This window comes from Kryptolebias marmoratus, linkage group LG3 (assembly GCF_001649575.2).
Source record: "Kryptolebias marmoratus isolate JLee-2015 linkage group LG3, ASM164957v2, whole genome shotgun sequence".
Lineage (NCBI taxonomy): Eukaryota > Metazoa > Chordata > Actinopteri > Cyprinodontiformes > Rivulidae > Kryptolebias > Kryptolebias marmoratus.
The window spans coordinates 2649904-2671686 of record NC_051432.1 but is presented as its reverse complement, the minus strand read 5'-3'; the positions used below and the strand labels follow the sequence as shown (position 1 = coordinate 2671686).

The 21783-nt window shown below is 40.6% G+C and overlaps 1 protein-coding gene across 1 annotated transcript in view; it reads right to left on the bottom strand.

Moving 5' to 3' along the window:
- Positions 1-20801, bottom strand: part of pik3r5 (phosphoinositide-3-kinase, regulatory subunit 5) — a 33377-nt gene extending 12576 nt beyond the window's left edge. The window contains exons 1-8 of the mRNA XM_017427703.3: positions 20566-20801; positions 7674-7789; positions 4121-4236; positions 3967-4035; positions 2556-2694; positions 1813-1882; positions 513-687; positions 226-394 (exon numbers count right to left, since the gene is read on the bottom strand). Coding sequence (XP_017283192.1) covers positions 226-394; positions 513-687; positions 1813-1882; positions 2556-2694; positions 3967-4035; positions 4121-4236; positions 7674-7773 — 838 coding nt within the window. The 5' untranslated portion in view covers positions 7774-7789; positions 20566-20801. The remainder of the gene's footprint in view (positions 1-225; positions 395-512; positions 688-1812; positions 1883-2555; positions 2695-3966; positions 4036-4120; positions 4237-7673; positions 7790-20565) is intronic.
- Positions 20802-21783: the final 982 nt, after the last annotated feature.

The following is a 21783-nucleotide window of genomic DNA, read 5'->3' as shown; positions in this document are numbered from 1 at the left end:
AATCATCAAAATTAAACGAAATAAACATTTGAAATATATGAGTTTGTATGTAATGTATGAATATAATATACAAGTTTCACTTTTTAAATGGAATTACTGAAATCAATCTACTTTTTCATGATATTCTAATTTTATGACCAGCACCTGTATGTTGGAATTTCAGGCAGTGTCTGCATTAGCGCCCTTCAAAATGTCTTTGGAAACTTTTAACAGCAGCCCTCTCACCGTCAGACTTCCTCCCACTGGATGAAGAGATTTTCAGAGTCTTCCTCAGACTCTCCAGTTCCTGGATGACATGACTGCGCGCATTTAGCGGGTCGCTCATTAAAGCAGCCGTCTCCAAAATGTCACTCACCGCACAGAAAACCTTCTCCAATTCATCCACAGTTTTTGGCTGCAAAAGTAAGAAAGTCATACTTAACAAACAGCATCACAGGGTTCACTTTGGCGTTTTATTTTCTTCTGTTCCCCAGTGAGTGTTGAGCGGAGAGTTCCAGGCGTTCCGATCGTACCTGCAGGGCCTTGTGGATGTTGTGAAGAGGGTACTTGGTGCCCAGCGTGGACTGGAAGGCGTGTTTAATCAGTCTGATGTACGTTTCTTTCTGCGAGTGCTGAATGTGGCTGAGCTGCTCGGCCACAGTAAGGAAGTCGGCGGGAACTTCACCCGGGTTCATCAGCAACACGGTCCTGTGGGCAGCAGACAAGTGGGGTCAGAGGGAATGAGTCAGTCTGAATGAGTGCACGTTGTCACGTAGAAAACAGCGCACACAGAATGTTTTAAGGTTGTTGCACGGCTCTGAGTGTTAAAAAAAAAAAGAAGAAGGCATGAACAGCTGTTCTCCTTTTACTTTAAAATCAGACGATGACCTCAGATCAGATAAATTTACTGCAAACCACATTGGCCTGAATGCTTAATATGCTAGCTTTAGTAAGGAAGCAGAAGGTGCAAAAATAACCCTTATGTTAACACGAAATGAAAATGTACTGTTGTGTTTTTATCTGACAGCCACACTGCAGGGAGAATTTGTTTTATATACACTCTGACTAGTATACAGAAAACATACAGCACGACTTATTTCATATCGAAACATGACCTGAAATGACACAAAAAACAGCTTCAGAGTTCAGTTCGTCAGTTCAGATTAGAAAAAGAGTTAAATTTTGACCATAATGACGAGCTGACAGCTAATCCGAGTGGGAAGACCAAAGTAAATTGCTGCCATTTTAAAACAACTCTAATCTCAAATAATTCAAAGTCATTCAACAAATTGCTATTTTATAAGCCTTTGCATTGCTGTAGATTTCTTATTACACCCTTTTTCTTTAATTTGAGATTATTTGCAAGCACAACAAGTGACAGCAGATTTTAGAGCTTTAGGACATCCTCTGAGCAACCTGGGGCATTTCTGGCAGAAAAATAAAATCTTAATAGTTTCACCATGATAATCAATGTGACACTGACTGCAGACGAAAATAGGATTTGATGAACTGGTGTGAAAATTATGAGACTGGAGTTCCTTTAAGACGACACCAATGCACTTTAGTCCTGGCCCCGCTAAGACTAGCTGTCAAACTCTTTCTCCAAACTGAAGTTGTTCAAAGAGCTATGTACAGCAGGTAAGATATTAATTGGTCATAACATTTACACAGAACCCCAATTTAAAAGAACTGAACTATTTGACTGTCAGAAACTTGTCATTCCTCATTTTATTTATCAAATACCATAATTTGGAGAGACCCTAACATCAGAATACTGTACAGTTTTGCGGTCGTCAGCAAATGTGAAGATGAAGTGAAATTACTCAGGCTTACATTGTTTTTGAGCTCTCGTTGGCTGTGTTTAGGCTCTGCTCTTCTCTAACCAGCCTCTGATAGGAGATTCCTGCGAGACAAGCAGTTACGGTTACATTTGAAACATTTTATAAGTCCTGAGAAGAAAAAGCAGCTCAGAAGAGTAAATCAAATTTAGTGAAAAAAAAAGAAAAAAGAAAAAATATCAGGCACTGCAGAGACTGCTTGCTCAGACGTTCGTTCAGGTTATTCAACTGTACTCATTCATTCTGTGATGGCACTTCCTTCGTTTGGTGATTCTAGTAAATTTCTCCATTACACTTTACCGACAGTTCCTGATTTTTGTTCTTTTAGTGTTACAATTACATCCACTTTCACACAATGCTGCTGTGGAATGAAGAAGTGCCCGTAACACCTGCAGCCTTCACATTCGTCCATTACTGGAGTGCTCCAACTAAAGCGTCACCCTAAGTGCTTTTTTTCCACCTGCCACTAGAGGGAGTGCTGTAACAAAAACTGGAAGTACACTGCTGGAAAACTAGAACTGTTGAATGGTTGTTTGTCTCGTTTGTCTCTATGTGTCCCTGTAATGGACTTGCGACCTGTCCAGGGTGTCCCCCGCCTCTCCCAAAGTGACAGCTGGAGATAGGCACCAGCTCCCCACCAACCCAGAAAGCAGAAGCGGGTAAAGAAAAAGGGGGGATGTTAAACGAAGACAGAAGGAAAGGGAACAATAATAAAAAAGAATATATATAGATATTTACCAGGGGCCTTGATCTCTAGGTGTAGTGTGGAGAGGAGCTCCCTGCACACGCTGCAGTAGGGCTCGGGCCATGTCAGGAAGCAGTAAAACACCCCCAAGGCTTTCTCCAGCAGATCTGTGCCCGGTGGACAGTACGGCGTCTGCAGTCAAGCCACAAACCAGTTTAAAATCATTTCATTTGAAAACAATTTGAGGTTATTATTTTTGTATTGAGATGTGCATTTTATTTAGAGAACAGTATAGTCACAGGAAAAACGATCTATCCTCTCCCAATTCTATTGCTTTATGTATCAGAACAAAACTAGATTTGATCAATTCGCAACTGTGTTAAATGTTTTCCCACTTATAAATAAACTCTCTCTCTGTAGAACGATGGGATAGAAATAGGACTGTTTTCTACATGCAGCTTTATTTCTGTTTAATAAATAACGACATGGTGGAATCCGTTGTGAGGTTTTGTCAACTTGAAATTAGATTCAACTATTTTAAGAACTTGGTAAAAACCCAAATTGTTTTTTTATTTTTTGTTATTATGACCTAACATGTAAAATCCCCGGCCCGAATGAAGCTTTCCCTTTTCTCTGACTGTGTCTGTGGTACACTGACTGATAAAATGTGGTTTTGCTGTTTGGGCCTTCAGTTGGTATGGGGCACTTGTTTTCATCACAATGCACTGTGATACATACAAGTGCTGCTCCTTTTGACCCTTCTAAATAAAGTATTTCAAAACGATGTAGGACAAGCTGCTCCAAGACTGGATGAAGTGTGGTGACAGATCAGGAATGTGACCAGTTCCACTCATTAACGCCATTAAGTAGCATTAGCGGGTTAACGAGGCATGGAGTATCCGTCATCTGTTCCTGACTTAATTAATAACATCGTCAAGTTTAATCATGATGCTATGCCTTTATTGTGGTGAGGTTTTTTTTATTTTTTATTACATGCTTTATGAGTACCAACCAAAAATACATTTCTTATGTATTTCAGACAAACTCTGATGTTTACACACACGTTAACCATGACAAAGTTTTTCTAGAATTGAAAAAAAATAAAAATAAAAAAAACAACATTGTTGGCCACTATTTGCTGACTTTTTAACCACAAATGAATCTATCACTCAGAGGTTTTCTGATGACATAACTTTTGCATATCGGCTCAGGAATTGTATCACTGCCTGAAAGTGAGAGAGCCTGAATGAAAAACAGGGGGGGTTGTGAAGATACTGGTTCTTGTAAGGCCACTAAATGTTGTACTTTAAGTACTGCTGCAAATGTCACAGTGAACACCTCAAACTGATGTTATTGTGGTTTGAACAGAGGAACTGAGCATGCTCAAACTTGTGGTGTCGGACACTGAGCGGGTTCAAGAGGGAACAAGAAGTTCAGCGTGTCGAGGATGTGGGCAAACTGTACCTGCAGCAGAGTGGAGGTGAACATGATGGCGAGGGGAACCACCAGCTCATACTGACACTGCTCCTGAACCTGAACGCACAGAGGGGACAAGACGCTCTCATTAATACGGAATCAACAACGTGCAGAGATGTGGGAATGCTCTTTGCGCCGTCACCTCTTTTGTCTTTGTGATGATCTGTTGCAAAAGGATGAGGAAGTTTTCGGGGTCTCTCTTCACAAGCTCCTCCAAGCTCCAGCGGTTCATCGACTGACCCGCTGAGCACATCAGGACTGAAACAAAAACACGCGTGCCTTTACAGAAATACGTGCGCCACTTTTCTACACAGACATTTGCACAGTGCATCCAAAAAGTCTCCTAGAAGGTCACCCAAATTCTTAAACAAAGAATGTTTAGTAGCTTCTACTTTAGCCATGGGAATGCAGTTTTAATAACACAAGAGCTGGAAGAGAGTTCAGCTTGCTTAGCCAATCAGCATACACTTATGCATGGACCGATCACATCCATTTATGACTCTCTGGAATCCCTACAGAGCTAAGAAAGCTCATGCCCTGAAACAGGATTTTAAGCACAATTTCTTTTTATTTCCCAGCGTCATTTTAACTTAGAAAAGGGCTTAAATAGTCACACACTGATATAAAACCTGGGCTCAGTGTGCTACCTACATGTATCATACAGAACATCATTTCATCTGCAAATACACACATTCAGAAAAAGGCTCGGTTTCACTTCTCTGACGGTATGAATGTATCGGCTGCAAATTTGCAAACTGATTTCTTTGTAAAAGTGGTCTTTTAGGAACATACTTTGGTAGACCAACAATAGCCTTTCTGCATTAAACATATTTATGCAAAGAAAGGTTTAAACCTACTTTGGTGGAGAACATAAACACCACTCTGTAAAACTGGTACAAGGCTGGATAGAACTTGTTTTAAACCCTGTTGAGACTTTTTAATGAAACGCTGACTTTTATTCATTTATTCCCAGGTGTATTTATGTTTGAGAACATTAAATGCTGGACTGGCTCGTGCCAAGAGTTGCTTCTGGCCCTCGGGTCGTATTTTGCTCATGTGTGTTATAAAGACTACCAGTGGGGAAAGCATTTCTTGCTTTGCATGCCAATGTTTTAACAGTTTAGTGCTCAGAGTATGTGTTGTAAATGACTCTCAGTGACTACCACATGAAATTGTTGTTAAATTGATTGAGTTATAGCCACTTTTGTGGCTCCTAAAGTTGATTAGCTGCAGTTTGTCATCCTAAACTAGGTTGACTCCAAAAGTTAATTAGTAGATGATATGCATTCAATAATTCTTATTTGAGCATTTGGTTTAAATCTGCCCAGCGGTTCATGAGATATTTTGCTAACAATCAGACAAATGACACATGCACACACAGGCGATTGCATGATCATCAGCTTTTATTAGAGGCGGGGGATAAAAAATGGTGAACTACCTCAAAAAAGGTCTGTAAAGTGGTCCCCTGCTGTTTGAACGCACCTGTTGTAAATATCTTAGGGCTCAGGACAGAACCTTGAGGATTACCATAAATCAGAGAATCATTTGAACAAATATAATGTAGCAAGAAAACCCAACCTGAATTAAATGGGTTGAGACATTAACGCTTACACTTACCTGAAATCAGTTCGTTCATCAAACAGTATAATATTTTGTTGTATTAGGTTATTAAGTATTACACTAAAGTGTGCTAAAGTCTGTCTGCGACAACGTGCTCCATGGGTGTGGTTTATCACCGCTTGTTTGACAACTCGAACGTTTCCGAATACGTGAGTATGACAGGAAGCATTTCCTGGTGTAAAAAAAAAATATATATATATATATATATGGGAGTTGAGGTTTACAAGACTTTAGGAGCCTAAAATTTCAAAACAAAGAAACTCAGCTACAGCAATAACTAAACAGATTGTCGGAACTGTTGGATTACAGCTATTCTTTGAAGCATTTTACAAAATTTACTCAACACGTTAATAAACTGAACTCTGGCTTTGTCTACTAGTGTAAAAGAGAAACTTGACGTAAACAACAAAAAGAAAAAATTAACACCATTTTTTTTTTTTTTTGTTAAACCACGCTGAGCTGAGGTCTGTCACACAAAAACAACCGAGCTGTAAAAAAACACCCAACTCCTCCCTTGTTGTCAATAGCTTTCTTAGAGTACATCTCTGTGAGGCAACTCGTCGGCAGTTGTTGATGTGAAACAAAAATGATCTTTAGGAAACACATTAGCTGCTGCTGGATTTTACTAACACCTCTCAGTACCCCTGAGGGTCATCTACCATCTCTGAAACAAAGAGAGCTGTTTGCGTCATGATAACACCGACTCACCAGGAAGCTCTGAAAGTGAATTACAAAACGATGTTCTGAAAATTAGGCTTTTACTTTTAAATGTTTGAAATGTAAGTTTTACTATGCCAGGCCTTTTACAGTGATAGTTTAGTTTAGATCGAGTGGTTCTGTGGAAAGGTTATGAACGATTAGTATCCTACCTGTTGTGGCTAGCTCTTTGAACAACCTCAGTTTAAATAAACAGAGTTTCATTGTTATTGAATCGATGAGCTGATGGCTAGTCGGAGTGAAGCCTTTGTAAAACATCTTTATTTGAAATATTTCACAGCGGTTCACATCTAAGCTACTTTTCAGACTTTTACATCACTGTCAATTATGCATTACACGCTTCATCCTGCAGGAAGTGCTACAGCTAGCTGCTGCTACTATTTGCTTTTGCAAATAAACACAAATAGTTGATGTAAATAATTCACTGAAAGTGATGGAAAGGTTTATAAAATAGTGTTTGCAGGAACCGCTATACAGTTTTAGACCTCAGACTAGCCGTTAGCTCATCAATCCAGCCTACAAAAGGTAGGATGCTAGTTGTTCATAAGCTTTTACTCAAACCCCCACTTCAAAATACCTGAACTGTCACTTTCAGAAGGACCCTAGATAATGTGCGGTCACATCCTCGAACGGCAATGAAGAAAACACGAAACCAGAAAAACAGTCAAGTTTCATCTTGCATGTAAATCCCTTTGTCAGACTATCAGGGTACGAAATAAAAAAAAAAAACCCCAGCGCACACTTCAAGGCTTCTCTATCTATCCATGCGGCGCTGGTTGACGTGTGCACGCTGACGCAGACGCTGATGCGATCTTCCACCCTGTTTTTGTACGCTTTGCACCACCGTGCCTCCTGCCTCCTGATGCCTCTCTACGCGCTGCGGTCGGTGCCACCACTTCCTCACCAGCTGTCATATTCACACAACTTCCTTCAACACCCTATAGTACGCTCGGTGGCTGATCTAAAAGCAACGGTGTCACCAACAACGCGCTCTGACACCTCTGCGCTCACTATTCGGGCTGAAGGTCTGTCACGCACCAAGCTGCTGCTGCTGTTGAGGTACTGTGAACAAACAACTGCAAACTGTCAGGGTCCCCATGGTAAACAAATACGAAATATAAATGTGTCCTGGGGTGTACGATCACCAAGAGAGCGAGCTGCTTTTCACTTTCTGAGCAGCTTAAACGAGCACAGCAACCACAGGCCCTTTTAAAAACACCATGCAGTTCTTAACACAGAATGTCAACCACAAACTAGGGCTGCAAAATATAGAATACGTTTAGAGAATTAGTGAGAGTGATATCAATATTGCAAAGGATTCCTAAACTGCAGACACAAAGTGCAATCGGATGCCTTACCGTTCCAGTGGTGCGCCGCCGTGGGGCTTTGTCTCAGCCCGTCCAGACACCTGTCCAGAGCGTGCTGGATCCGGTCCTCGGTGCAGGACGTGTGCTGCATGATCGCCGCTCAGGATCTGAAGAGGAGCAGGAAAGAGGGATGGTAATTACTCACCAAAATGCCCAACACCAAACCCACTCACATCTTCTGTGGAATTTTGTCATCATCATCATCATCATCATTACGCCGTCATGTCAACAGCTCGTTTCTTTTCATGGATACCGGGTCGTGTTATTACTTTGGATTTGCATAAAAGCTGATCGCCCTGACAGTATGAAAATGAGCTTAGAGGGTCGGATGATAGGAAAACCCATAAAGGGAGGTTTCTGAGCGAGAAGAGACACGCACACAGGTTTAATTGTGTTGTCGTTGTCGAGTCCAGCTCAAATCAGACAGTTTCAGGAAAGTCCATCACTTAATTTCTCACACTGGATTTAAGCAAACTTATTTTGAACTTTTTAAACACACATTTTTCAGGGTAATACCATCATGCACTAACAGTTGACAGACCCGGGTCTTTGGAGAGAAGACGCCCTCAAATAAAAATAAAAATGTGAAGCGACGCTAAACTCTAGAGACACTCGAAGACTAAATCTGATCAAAACAGCTTACTAAACTTACTCATCAGGATGAGTTGAACTTCACCTTTTTTTTCTTTCTTACTTTCAGTTTATCAGTGCATTTGCCTGTTTTTATGCATCAACTGAGGAAAACCCAGGTGTGGCAACTTGTTTCAGTTCTGTTATGAACAGAAGACAGTGATTTCTGATGCTCGCCCATCGCTGAAAGCGTAAACAACCTTTACAGCGAAGAGCGTTAAACGGCGCGGCCTGAAGAGCTGCAACCCTCGAGAGACCAATCCCCAAACGGCGACCGAATGGGGGGGGTCATGCGAGAAGAGGAAAGTGACACAGTGAAAACAGAAGTCCGTGTGTTCGTAAATGGTCACTTCTTCACTGGCAGACACGGCATTTCGCGATCTACAAAATCCCCCGCACGCTGCACCGGTGGGTTTATGGGGAACTAAATATCATTAATTAGATGAGACAGAAGCATAATGGTGTCAGTGAAGCATGCACAACTATGTGTACTGTGGTAAAGAGCAGAAGATTCAGTTTGAGTAAGACGTTGCCTGCGACATGCATCTGTAACTTTCTGAAAACGTGAAAGGATCAAACCTGATGGTCACCTGTAGTAGGTGAAGCCAAACAGATTGTTTTACCTTTCATGTAGCAAATATATACAAGAATATTTCGGAAGAAACTTTGCCCAGTGGGCCATAGCATCAGCTCACACAGCCTTACTGACCTAATTTGGGACTTGCTTTTGTAAGGATCTAAGCTGCCAAAATGCCAACTTTTATGATGTATAAAGAGCCGAGACTGAAAGAAATGGCAATGCTGGTCGTGGTTAGCATGGTTTTATCTCAGGTTGATGCAGAAAAATTGGTTCATGCTTCAGTTTGTGTTCAGGCTTGACTTTTGGTAGCTTCCCATCTGTTTGTGCCAAACGTGGTTTGGAAAAAAAAAAATTCAGAGTTGTATTTAAAATTCTTCTTCCCACCTACACAGCTCTCAATAACCAGGCCTCATCATATCCTGAAGAGCTCCCAGTCCCATATTATCCCAAGCAGAGCGTTCAAGTCTCAGAATGCAGGGTTACTTGTTGTTTTTTTATATTTTCTTGATTAGAATTGGAGGCAGGACCTTTAGCTACCAGGCTCCTTCATTATGGAATCAGCTCCTAGCATCTGTTCGAGCTGCAGACACAAGTTCCTCTTTAATATATAACTTTTCTTTTTGAGAAAGCTTACGAGCTAAGCTTGTTCAGATTATTTTATACTGATTGTTGAGGACCCTTGACTGTTTTCTGTCCTTTTGGTTTTTGAGGGGGTTTTTTATCCTATGATTTTGCATTCTTTTTGTTACCAAATCATCATGAATTGCTTTTCATTTTTATTCTACATTATTTATTTTTGTTGTCAATTCATCTAAAGCCCTTTGACCGACATGATTGTTGGAAGGGCGTTATATAAATAAAGTTTTGGATTGACTTGATTGATAGTAACCACACACACCTGTGTCTGTAGATTCCTTCATTACAGAAAAAAAAAAGATTTGAACTTCACATATGGAAATCATGTCAAATGTGTTAAATTAACGTGAATCACATAATGCACTTTTCCCATCTGATTTCAGAACATTTTCCAACAAGTTCATGTGGTCCTGGTGTTTTTCCACATGGGCTCAAATGAGAAAAACATGTTAACAGCCTGTTCTTTTCTGTAAAAAGGCTGACAGCACTCCTAATAAAATGAGCAGACAGAAACACAGATTCAAAATTAGGCCGTAATCTGTCACTGTGCAAAAACAAACCTATAAGTCGCTCTGAAAGACGTCCTGAACTATAAAGAGGCAGAGGCAGCTGATCATCTGTGTCTGCAGGGTTTTATGTCGGAGATATGGCAAATTAAAGACCCCTCGCTTCAAGTGTCCCAAGGAAGTCATCGCAAAATATGAACTCAAACATGAAAAGGTTATCCTGAAATAAATGAAATGGTGCACCTGGAAAGAGTTCACTCTAGTAGTTTTCCAGATACAGTACACTGAATGCAGTTCTGAAATGAGGGTCCACACTCAATGTAAACAAAGCATTCAGCTAAAGCATTCCAAGAAAACCATGTGGAAGCTCAGTCACGTCATTGACCTACGTTGTAAACAAATATGGTGGATTCTGACAAACGTAGAATTTCAGAAAATACTGTTAGAAATATTTCAATATAAATATTGGAAAAAAGGAAATATAAGAATGACTCTGCCGCTGAATGAGTAAAACGACTGTCAAGAATAAATATGTGGGATCGAACAGAGAGGTGGAGCACCAAAAAGACCGGTTTAGGATTCAAACAAACGTGGCTTCTGAAAAATCTGTGCTAGACCGTTAAAATTACCATTTGACCTATTTTCAGTCACTTTGTTGGTTTTCGTAGGTAAACAAATGCACAAGATAGTTGGCTTTCAGCCACAAATATCACTTACAAATTTTTAGTTTAAGGACACATTAACCATCAATAGGTGATAAACGTTGGCTAAATTAATTTTATTACTTTAAGTTGTTTTTTTTTTGTCTGTCAGTGTCTTTAAGAGAATAGTCAAATCCCAAGTATAATAAAAGTCAATTAGCAATTAGGTGTTTGTACGCCACACTCTGAGATTTAAGAGAAAACCATAAGTCCTATAGCAGAGAGAGACACATTCAGTGAAATAAGACAGAAATGTCTACGTCTGGATGTATGAATTGTACAAGAACTGTAAAGTTTGTGAGAATAGGAAGCGTTCATTTGCAAAAGACTGGGAAAGTTTAGCTCAAAAACTTGAACATTCTGTGGTGAAATCTCCAAAAATCACATATAAAGTACAAATATGTGATTGAATTATGACAATGAATGAAAAATCAGCATAGAGTTTTAAGTTAATGTAGAAGCCTTTGTTTTTGTTTATTTTTGTACATAATTACGAGTACAGTTTAAATTTGTTGATTATAAAACTTGACGTGGGGTAGATTACTTGATCATTTAACTTTTGGGCTCCGCAAAGACTGGAATTCTTCTCAACATTTCCTAAACATTTGTGTTGCATATGATTGCTGATGATGCGCTGTGACGCAGCTTGCTGTATTTTTAACACTTCTCTCGAGCCGTAAGTTTTTCCACAGTAATGCAGTTGTAGCTGTGTGACAAACAGAACAAAAGCTTCCCTAAAACAGAAGAAAAGAGGAAAGAGTTTTTAAAGATTTGTCATTTTAGAAAAAAAAAGAAGTTACTCTTTGATTTCCTGACACAGATAGTTAACTCCAAACTAATCATGTTTTAACACCTTTATATATATATATATATATATATATATATATACACATACAAATAAACAAGTAAACTTCCACTGTATGTACTGAAATATAAATGCCCAAGTGAAAAAGAAGGAAACATAAAGAATGAACATGTTACAGCTGATGAGGGAATCTTTGCTCACACTGTTTCTTTGCACATCCAACAAGCAAACAAAAAAAAAGTTCTGATATTTTTATCAGTTGTCAAACTGTTACGGCCTCATACGGAGACAGAAATAGAGACGAGGGTTCAAAAACAACTCTGGCATTACGTGTTCTCATAATTTCCCCTGACAGCGCGACAAAATCCCCAGTTTACGTGAAACCCGGACATAAAGCATGGCTGGCAAATGAAAGCGGTGCTGAATTACTCACCTGCTCTTTATACACCCACTCCGCTGATAATCAGAACCCTCACACACATGTGGAGAGCTAAAGTTTGACTTTTAAGAAAACACTAAATATCCTAAAAGAATCAGATAAAAAGCTGGAGAGACCAGAAGAAATCTATCAGGCTCAGTTCTCCCAGCCTGCATATTTTTAAAAATATGACATTATCTAGTTTTGCCCACAAAATCACTGAACAAAATGTGGACCTTAAAACATATGAAACATCATCTGTGTTTGGGTGTGTGTGTGTCCGACTGCTAACAAAAGATGTTATGAGTCACCGGATAGATTTTAATAGGATTTTCAGAAAGTAATCATTTGATCTACATCTACATTTGAATAACCTTTGAAGTTGACCCAATTCAAGATGGCTGCCACAGCCAACTGACTTTAAAACACAAATGCCTTTACGTCAGTCAGCTGGACAGACAGCTGGTGTTGTAGTAGCTGAGAGCGATCCCCAACACATAATCTGAGCACTTCTGGATTTCTTAAGATCATTACATAAAATTTTGCCATTCCCTATTTGGAGTCAACTTTGACGTGTGTCAGCAAAATATCTCTTGAGCCTCGGGACAAATTTTAATGAAATGTTCAGGAAATAATCAGTGGATGTTTTCAAGACGGCCGCCGCAGCAGCTGACCTTAGAAAACACAAAGAAATGGCTATAATTCAGTCAGTTTTACAGATATGGAGCTAAAATGTGACATGGTTGCAGCTGGGAGTCATGTTATTTATAAGATTTGACCAAAACGGCTATAACTCTTGTTTTGTCATCATAAGATGATCTTAATGTAAGATTCTGGCTTGAAAGGCGACGAGCAATTTGTAGTCCTTCAGGAAATGCTAGAACTTTTTTTTTTTCACTGAAATTTAAACTAAAATTTTGTGATTGATCATTCAAATCAACGTCTTCTGTTAAAAAGAGAATAAACTGTTTCTTAAAACTAGGGATGTCCTGATAAAGATTTTTTTGAGGAACCTCTATGCCTTCCTGATCCATTTAGGATTAAGTATCACATGACAGGATAAATTGATACTTGCAGGTTACATACCATAAGTACATTAAAGTTCATAAAATCATAGCCATCATGTGTTTGACAGAAGGTTGCCAGCAGAGATCAGGATGTGAGTGTGGTCGGCTACTCCCATACAATCAGTCGAAAACCCGGATCAGATTGGCCCGAGACATCCTTACTTGAAAAGCGTAAATCGTGCAACTAGGATTCTCATTTTGAGATCTCCTTTTTGTAGAGCAAATCTGTTCTGGGACACGTAGGCAGCCGTCTTCTCTATATGGTATGCCTGATACGCCATAACAGGACAAAAAAGTTAAAAAAAAGGAAAGAAAACCATAATCACAAAATACAGAAACAAAACACAGCTTAGATATGCAGGAAAATGTGTACTAGGTGTGTTTGTTTACATAGTCAAAAAGCTTTACTGTGACAGTAAAGGGTCAGAAATGATCTGACAGCGATGTTTTATGGGTTTGTTTAGGGAAATATGAAATGCTAAACATGTAGGAAATCCAACAAGAAGTTGTAACCTCTAGGTGCTTATTTCAGTTCAGCATGTATTTGTGTACCTAGTACTGTCCAGCTGGGACAGAGTAAATTTGAAAGGTAAAGTGGGTTTTTTTTGTTGTTGTTTTTTTTAATGAAGCTCATCATTGTTCTTTAGCCTAGCAGTCCACACTGGATTATCACCGTTCAGTACCCTTTTATCTCTTTTGAAGCATTTCGCTGGAAGAAGCCCGTTTTTACATAATGCAAAACATAAAACAATATTGTAAGACGTCACAACTGCAAAGCAAAACACAGACCTGCAATATTTTCCATGCCTTCCGATGTAGTGGTTATCGCCTGTTGCCAAGGTGAAGCAGCGATACAGGTTTATCCTGTACCTGTGTGCACATTTCTTTGTCTATATCACATGAACCACTGGATGGATTTTACTGGTATAAAGCTAAAATATGGCATGGTAGTAGCTCATTCCCAAGTCATTGTCCGAATGGTACTTCTTGCACATATTTGCCTAAAACTTTGGCATTAAAAGGATAGTCTTGTAATTTTTGGAGTGGCGTTCTATCAAACAGTTATCAGTAGTTAGTACCTTATCAGTCATAATACCAGTCATAGAGAACGGAGGATGGAGAAAAGGGTGAAAGTCTTTGTCCAGGCTCAGCTAACGGCTCGTTTTTCAGGCTTATGAAACAACTCTTTCTCAAAAACAACACGACTGTGTGAACGAAAAACGCTACATTAGCTAATATTAAACCTCTACACTTTAGTACGACACCGTTTGTTAGTTTGTTTTATCAACTGAAAAACAACCAGGTTACTTTGCAAATGTACTTGTGCTGAAAATGGACTGTTTATGCCGATGGTGTTGAAAGGCCGCTGAATGCATCAGTCCACCTGATAGGGGCATCTAGTCTGTCCAAAGGTTTACTCATCGCCCAGAGGACTGATACATTCAGCAGCACCATCAAAACCTAATGGTCTGCTCTCAGTGGATACTTCTGCTGAGGGGCTCCGGTCATTGTCAAGGCTGGACAAGAGCCCGGTGAGGGTGGAAGGAACTAATAAGTTACAGTTGCGTCGAGCTCCAGCATCCAGGANTTTTTGGGGGGGGTGTGGGTTTTTTGGGGGGGTGGGGTGGGGGTGGGGGGGGGTCAACGAGGACGCGGTAAAGTAATAAACGGAGGTGAGGTCTTTGAACTATAAAGCGTTAGACCCATCCAAACCGGAGTGGTAGTTCTGTCTGATCAGGTTTCAGTCCTTCAGCGAAATTCGCCAAGTCAAGCACTTCTACGTTCCTTTTGCTCGGCGTCATTAGACAGTCGCAGTTCTGATTGGCCCGGTTCTGTCATGTGCAGCGGCGAACATGTTGATGTCAAAACTCTGCTCCTCGGTGTGTCATCGCAAGGTTGTTTACACTGACTTGCAAATGGTGTTGCAAATGCATGAGTCTGCGCCGTTTCATAAGAGGATGTACGCCGTGCGTCTCTACGAGTCAACAAGATCACTTCCACTTTTTTTTTTTTCTTTTTTCACGTTACCTCCCGCAGAGGTCACATACTAATGCCAAGCAGCTGTGTGCTGTGGCACAATTAGTAAACGATTCGCAGTCCGGAGTGTTGTGAAACTGTGCCAGTAACTGTCAGGATTGTGATGTTTATAATTAGGCAATGACGAACACACACACACAAAAAAAGATTTTAGCTATCATTTACTTGTTTTGTTTTACAGGTTCAGTTGTAAGAAAAGAGACAAAACACTCAAAAGGAAAAGGTAAAGATGAATTTGATGCTAATAGTTTTTTTGAATGTTCCACAACGACCATCCTTATCGCCTGCCGCCATGTTGGTCTGTCTGTTAGCAAATTATGCCACAAATCACTGGGCAGATTTTAATGAAACTTTTAAGAAATAATCATTATAAGAAGCTCTTCAGCTGGTTAACTTCTGGACCCAACTCAATTCACGATGGCCGCCACAGATAACTGATCCTACAAAGCACAAAATCGGATATAACTCAGTCAATTTTACAGATGTTGTAATGAAAATGGGTGTGGATGTAGCTGAGAGTCATTTACAGCACACACTCCCAAGTGCCACTCCTTGCGCAACGTCTTTCCTTAAAACTCCACCATTAGAGTCAACCCTGTTTGTCTGTTAGCAAAATATCTCATGAACCACTGGATGGGTTTTAACAAAAGGTTTCGGGAAGTAATCACTGGCTTTAGATGCACAGCTGATTAACTTTTGGAGTCAATCCAATTCAAGATGGCAGCTACAGCCAACCAACATTAACAAACACAAAAATGGCTCTAACTCAGTCACTTTTACAGACGTTGAGCTAAAATTTGACGTGGTCGTAGCTGAGACTCCTTCACAACACATACTGGGCTTGAAACTGTGCATAAGATTATTGGCGGCGGGCGATACGCATTCCTTCAAGGAACGCAAGGTCTCTATTTTTTTTTCGTCTTTTTGATGTAATTGAATTGCATTTGAAAATGACAGTATTTGTCTTTCTTGGCTCAATGGTTGAGTGCCTATGTGATAAAAAAAAAAATCCATTCAAAAAGCATCAAGGCTTACAGACTACGCCACTAAATTAAATGATTGTATTGTTCTTGTAAGTGTACGCCAGGAGAGACCAAATCATAAAAAAACCAATCTAATCTACATCAACCTTTGACTCACTGAGGTTTGTTCCCCTCCAGTGTTTTCCATCTCTTTCTTCTCTATCAACATCTGACCGACCGGCTGCAGGTTTCACGGTAAGTCCAGCCGTGCACAAACGCGTTAACCCTGACGTAGGAGACATGAACTCCACACGCCGCCACAGTTTTTTCTACCTCGCCATCGGCCTCCGTTGCCTTCACCTTGGTTTGGCCACCACGTCACGTTCTCTTGCACTTTACCGAAGAATAACACAAGTGCGGACATTTCCCAGAGAGCTTTGCACTTTCCTCCTGTGTTTCTGTCTTTCTCATACTGTCCCCCCCCCACCCCCCCACCCCCGCTGCTTGCATCACGCCGCTGGCTGCTTCCCACCTCTCCCAGTGATCCCATTAACGACTGCTTCCTAACAGGAAGACAGCTTCCCCGCCTCGCTGGGGAAGCAGGTGCGTCTCTATTGTTGCGGTGTGATCGCTCTCTCAGATATGCTCCCACAGACCAAGGAGTGGGAGATCTCTGTACAGTAAGGGTCGCTGTCTTGTGTGTGTGTGTGTGTGTGTGTGTAAATATATATATATAAAACCCAAGTATCACATCCAGCCTTTCTCTGCCACCACTCTTTCTCTCCACTGGCCTCCTGCAGGTTTAGGAAATAACCTCAGTTCAGCTCTGAAGCTCTGCTGTAATTAAATGCTTCCTTTTTCATTTAAACAACTGCTACCGGTGGGAACCTTCATGAACTCAGCTGGAGTATGGAGCTTGTGAATCCCTGTAAAGCTGCTGTTTGAAACATATTGTCGCCCAGATCATTCAGGAGACACCAGTTGGCCAAAAATCAGCCAGCAGCACAGTTCTCGGTCGTTACATGACGTTAGCTGGGTGAGTTTTAAACAACCTTTTTTCCTCTTTTTCTTCATAAAGAAATCGTTCATATATTAAGAAGTGGCGTTCTGTTACGATATTATGAAGTGTTAAAATTCTTGCCTGTTGTAGGTAGCTCCGTTTAATCACTGGACATACACTGACAACTGATAAGCCATTCAAAAATGGTCGCCACAGCTAATTGACCTTAGAACACACAAGAATGGCTTCAACTCAGCCGGCTTTGCAGAGACTGAGCTCAAATTTGGTGTTGTAGTAACTAAGAATGAACGCCAACATATACTCCGAGTGCATCACGTTGTGCAGGATCTTTGCCTAAAACTGGCAAGAACTGGTGGAGTCAACCAAGTTTGCCTGTTAGCAAAAACCTGATGACCCAGTAGACAGGTTTTAACGAGACTATCAAGACAGAAGGTTGTTTGTGTTTTTGCTTATCCTCACTCTTGCTTGTGTAAACTGAACGCTACAAGGACTGAACTGCAAATAGAGAATAAGAACGACACTCGTGCGCTCACGGGATCAACTCCCACAGCGAGGCACGGCACCCGTAACGCGGAGTGTTTGTCTCCTAGAGAACAGAAAAGCCACCCTGTATGACCTTCTGGCTTCACTTCCTCAATAAACACAGATAAACACGGGAAAACTTGAATGCAAATGCAGCGCGGGGTCATATTAAGCTGCTGTTAGGCACTTCACTGTAGACAGGAGGAAGCCAGACGGGGCTTCGCAGCACAAACGGGACCTTTTTGTTTAATCCGCTTATACGCTCGTTTACACTAAACATTTATGTTTCATCAGTCAACAAGCGGCGATATCTCTGTGACTTTTCCCCTTTTTTTTTGGTATCGACAGGTGTACAGTGTGAAAATGCACAAGTTCACACACTGAAGCTTTAACCACAGAGTATACATCGTAGAGGTGACGATTTCACAGATACCACAAGTTGCAGAAACAAACAGGAAGTTTTGTGTTTTTTTTTATTCTGTGAATAACAAGATGCTGCATTGGGATCCTGCCATCACCTCTGCTACAACACAACCCCTCTCCTCATATCTGATATCTGCGGTGAACAACAAACTTTCTACACGCAAACAGGATTTATGATGGGTTTTTTTTTTTTTGCTTTTTATCTTTGATTTTTCAAAGTCGCCTCCAACCGTTTTTTTAATTTTTATATATATTTCTCAACAGGAGGAGACGACTGTACTCAAACGGATTGTGTAATTCAAAAACTTCTAAGAAATCCCTTCCTGCCTTCTTGTCATCACTCAGGCAGAGCAGCAAGCAGGGGGGATGTTTACAAGCTTCTCGGTTTAATTACTGGGAGAAAATTGTTCAAGCTAAATCATGTTAATGTATGAACTGAGATTAATGTATGAACTGTGACAGACAGGTAGTGAAATCTTACCTGTATTCACAGCTTGTTCGGCACATCTATTACCGACTGGCGGACATGGTGTCACTTCTCGACACACCAACTACCCCTTTATGATAATTACCTGGGCGGGAAGGGAACCGATTTACGGCTACGTCACGTCAGGTGTCCCACTGACGGAAAACACTGCAACCATTTTGGCTAATTAAACAAAAGCCCTCATAAGAAGGTTCGTCAGGCGGCGGAGTAGGGTTACGTGGACGTGCGACTTCTTTCAAAAGCAAACTCTGGGACAGCTTTTTTTTTTATTTGTATTTAACCTGGAGTCATTTGTTCACCACTTGAATCCCTGCTTCTTAAGCTGCACCTATAAACCCCCCTCATTTAGGTTTGGAAGCCTGGAAAAAAAAATTCAAAAACGTAGTTGGGCGTCAACGTGCATCATTTTATTTCAGATAGCTTCTTCTTTTTGTAGGAGGTCCAAATGGCAACATGTTCTGTGGCTGTTGGCGCACGTGGAAATTCCCCCTGCGTGCAAAAGCAGACACTACGGGACTGCCCTCGGCAAGAAAAACATGACAGCATGGGACTTCGGTATTGTGCAAACTTTAGGTGAAGAAAAAAAAGAGGAAAATAACCGAATAAAACTGGACTGCACGGATTGGAAATTATACCTGAACGGATGTAAACAGAGTCATAAATAAGACTAACTGAAAAACAACAGATGGGATCTTTTGAAGTGCGGTTTGGAGAAGGTTATGAGCAAATCAGCTGTTGTAGTTAGCTTTTTGAATGACCTCTGTTTGGAGAAACGGTTTAATTTTGACCAGAATCATAAGATCCTAACGGCTGATCCATGCAGGTGTGATGGTCTGCTGTGCTAAAACAACTCAGTTAATTCCTAGCAGTTCATGTAATCGCCATCACGCTGATGTCGGCTTTGCATTACATGGTTATTTACATAAAACTCTGCGGCTACTTGCAAACACAAGTGAGATGCAGCACTTCCTGTGCAGCCAGGGGCACTTCCTGTAGGAATACCATAATGTTTCTGCCACAACAACCGCTCAACGTGACGACAATGATGCGGCCAAGGTCTGTTATTAGCATTCACGTGAACCGCTAAGAAACATCGGAGGGCTGTTCGAGACAGGCGTAACCCTCTTTGATCTTGCCCCCCCCCCCTCAGACTAGCCTTTACCTCCTCAGTCTGGTCAGAGGCTCGTAAAAAAGATAACATGGCAACGCAGAACACAACCGATATTGTCAGCATGAAGCCAAATCTTAAATAAATAAACATACAAATCAGTGCTAAATACAAATATTAAACTTTGAAAATGTAAATTTAAAATATTAAATTCCACACAAGAGAAAATTCTAAACTAACCATGCTTAACATTAACAGCGCTGTTTACTAAAAAGCTAATTCTTGCCCTCCAGGGGAAAAACAATAAAGCTGTCACATCTAAGCTATCTACAACAGGTTAGATATTGACTGTTCGTAACCTTTCTTTAGAAGCCAACTTGAACTGTGCATTTAATGTCCCTTTTTTAACTTAACTGCAAATAACGGAGAAAAACTCATCGATTAGTAAAAAGTATCATAACCAGCATGTTTATATGATGCGCCGACATTCTTGACCCTTTAACTAGTAATCAAAATTGCCTTGAGGACAATTATCTATAATTATATCAGCCTAAAAAAGAGAAATGTGACACAAAGTTAAGATACTGACCCAGAGCTAATCTGGATCACCTTTGTGACACAGATCCATTTTGTTCTCATCTGCAGGTGAAGACTAATAATAATAATAATAATGACAACTATATAAATAATAACCCCTGGCTGGTGGGCGCGCACGTGCTCCTCCTGCACCTCCACTTCTTCCTCGTTGGTTCTAAAAGGCGTCAGTCAAACAAGAGGCGAAGAAAAGCAGAAGTTTTCGAACTTTAACAACAAAATAAAAGACGGCCCCGCGAGAGAATAAGTAAGAAAATGGTCTACTTCCTTAAAAATAAAGAAACAAACGTGTTTCTGAGTCCGAACGAGAAGTGGGCCGAACAACCTGACACGGAGCACGGCAGGTGCATTCACCATCATCATCATCATCATCATCATCACCTTACCTTCACCGGTTCACTGTCTGAGCTCCATTGTTCCTGCTTGCGTTGAAAGAATCCAAAAGGTCCGAGTGCCTCGTGCCACTCACTCCCTCACTCGTTCATTCATTCATGCACCCATTCAGCACCCCGTCCCGGGTGAGAACCGAGCCGTGGAGTCCACCAGGAGCGGAATGAGCCTCGGCCGAACCCCGGAGAGCAGACGGTGTGTGAGCCTGTGGGCTGAGCCAGGCAAACAGGAAGCGTCTGTCAGAGCGGCGCGTGAACACAATGACGGAGGCTGCTGTGTGTGTGTGTGTGTGTGTGTGCGTGTGTGCGCGCGCGCGTGCTTCAAAGACTGCATGCGGATTTCTGGAGGGATGTTGGGCCCCTAAAAAAGGAAGTCATTTGTTTCAGGGCTTTGTTTTTTTTACACATTTAGTCTCTTTGTTTAATAGGCTCTTGCTTATTGTTTTCTGAAAACACATAGGGTTTCAAAATAAACACACACATTATTATTATTAATATTATTATTATTATTAATAAAAAATGCTAGTTTAATTTGAGGTTCCGTATTGTTATGCCTCCAACATAGATGGTTTTGGTCATAAAAACAGAACTGATGCAGTAGCCTGTGAGAAATCACTGCAAAAATGCCTTTCATGTTCAGACAAGAACTGAAAGAATTAAACTTTTCATTTAGCAATGTTGTTCTGCATAAGCTTCCAATAAATGATTTGATATTGACACAGTTCAAGTCCATTTTCTGTCTGCATCCTCCTGTGTCAGGGAATCGCTACTTCCTCCTGCTTTGCCCATCATTTACATGACATTCTAATTAGTGTGACTGTGAATTCCCCTTCTGTTAAATGTAGTGACAGTAAGCCACAGTTGTCTTGTGTCACTTGCAATATTGCCCAATGGTGTGGTCCAGTGGCTCAGAAAAACATTTAATCAAACTACAATTAGTCCAAAATAGGGCACTGAATTGTTCCATATACACAAAATATTATCAGTATGCCTTTGGTTCAAATTAAGGCTGAAATTGCCTTATTATGCTTTTCTAGAAATATTGTTTTATCTAAGATACCAAATGTTTTACATAATCAACCTTAATTTAGTCAAACTTTATACAGTTTTAATACAAAGCATGCTTTAAAGGTTGTTTTACTCTTCCACCATGCAGCAGGAATGCTGGACAAAAGACTTATTTTTAGTGGAATGAAAACATGTAACTCTCTTCTT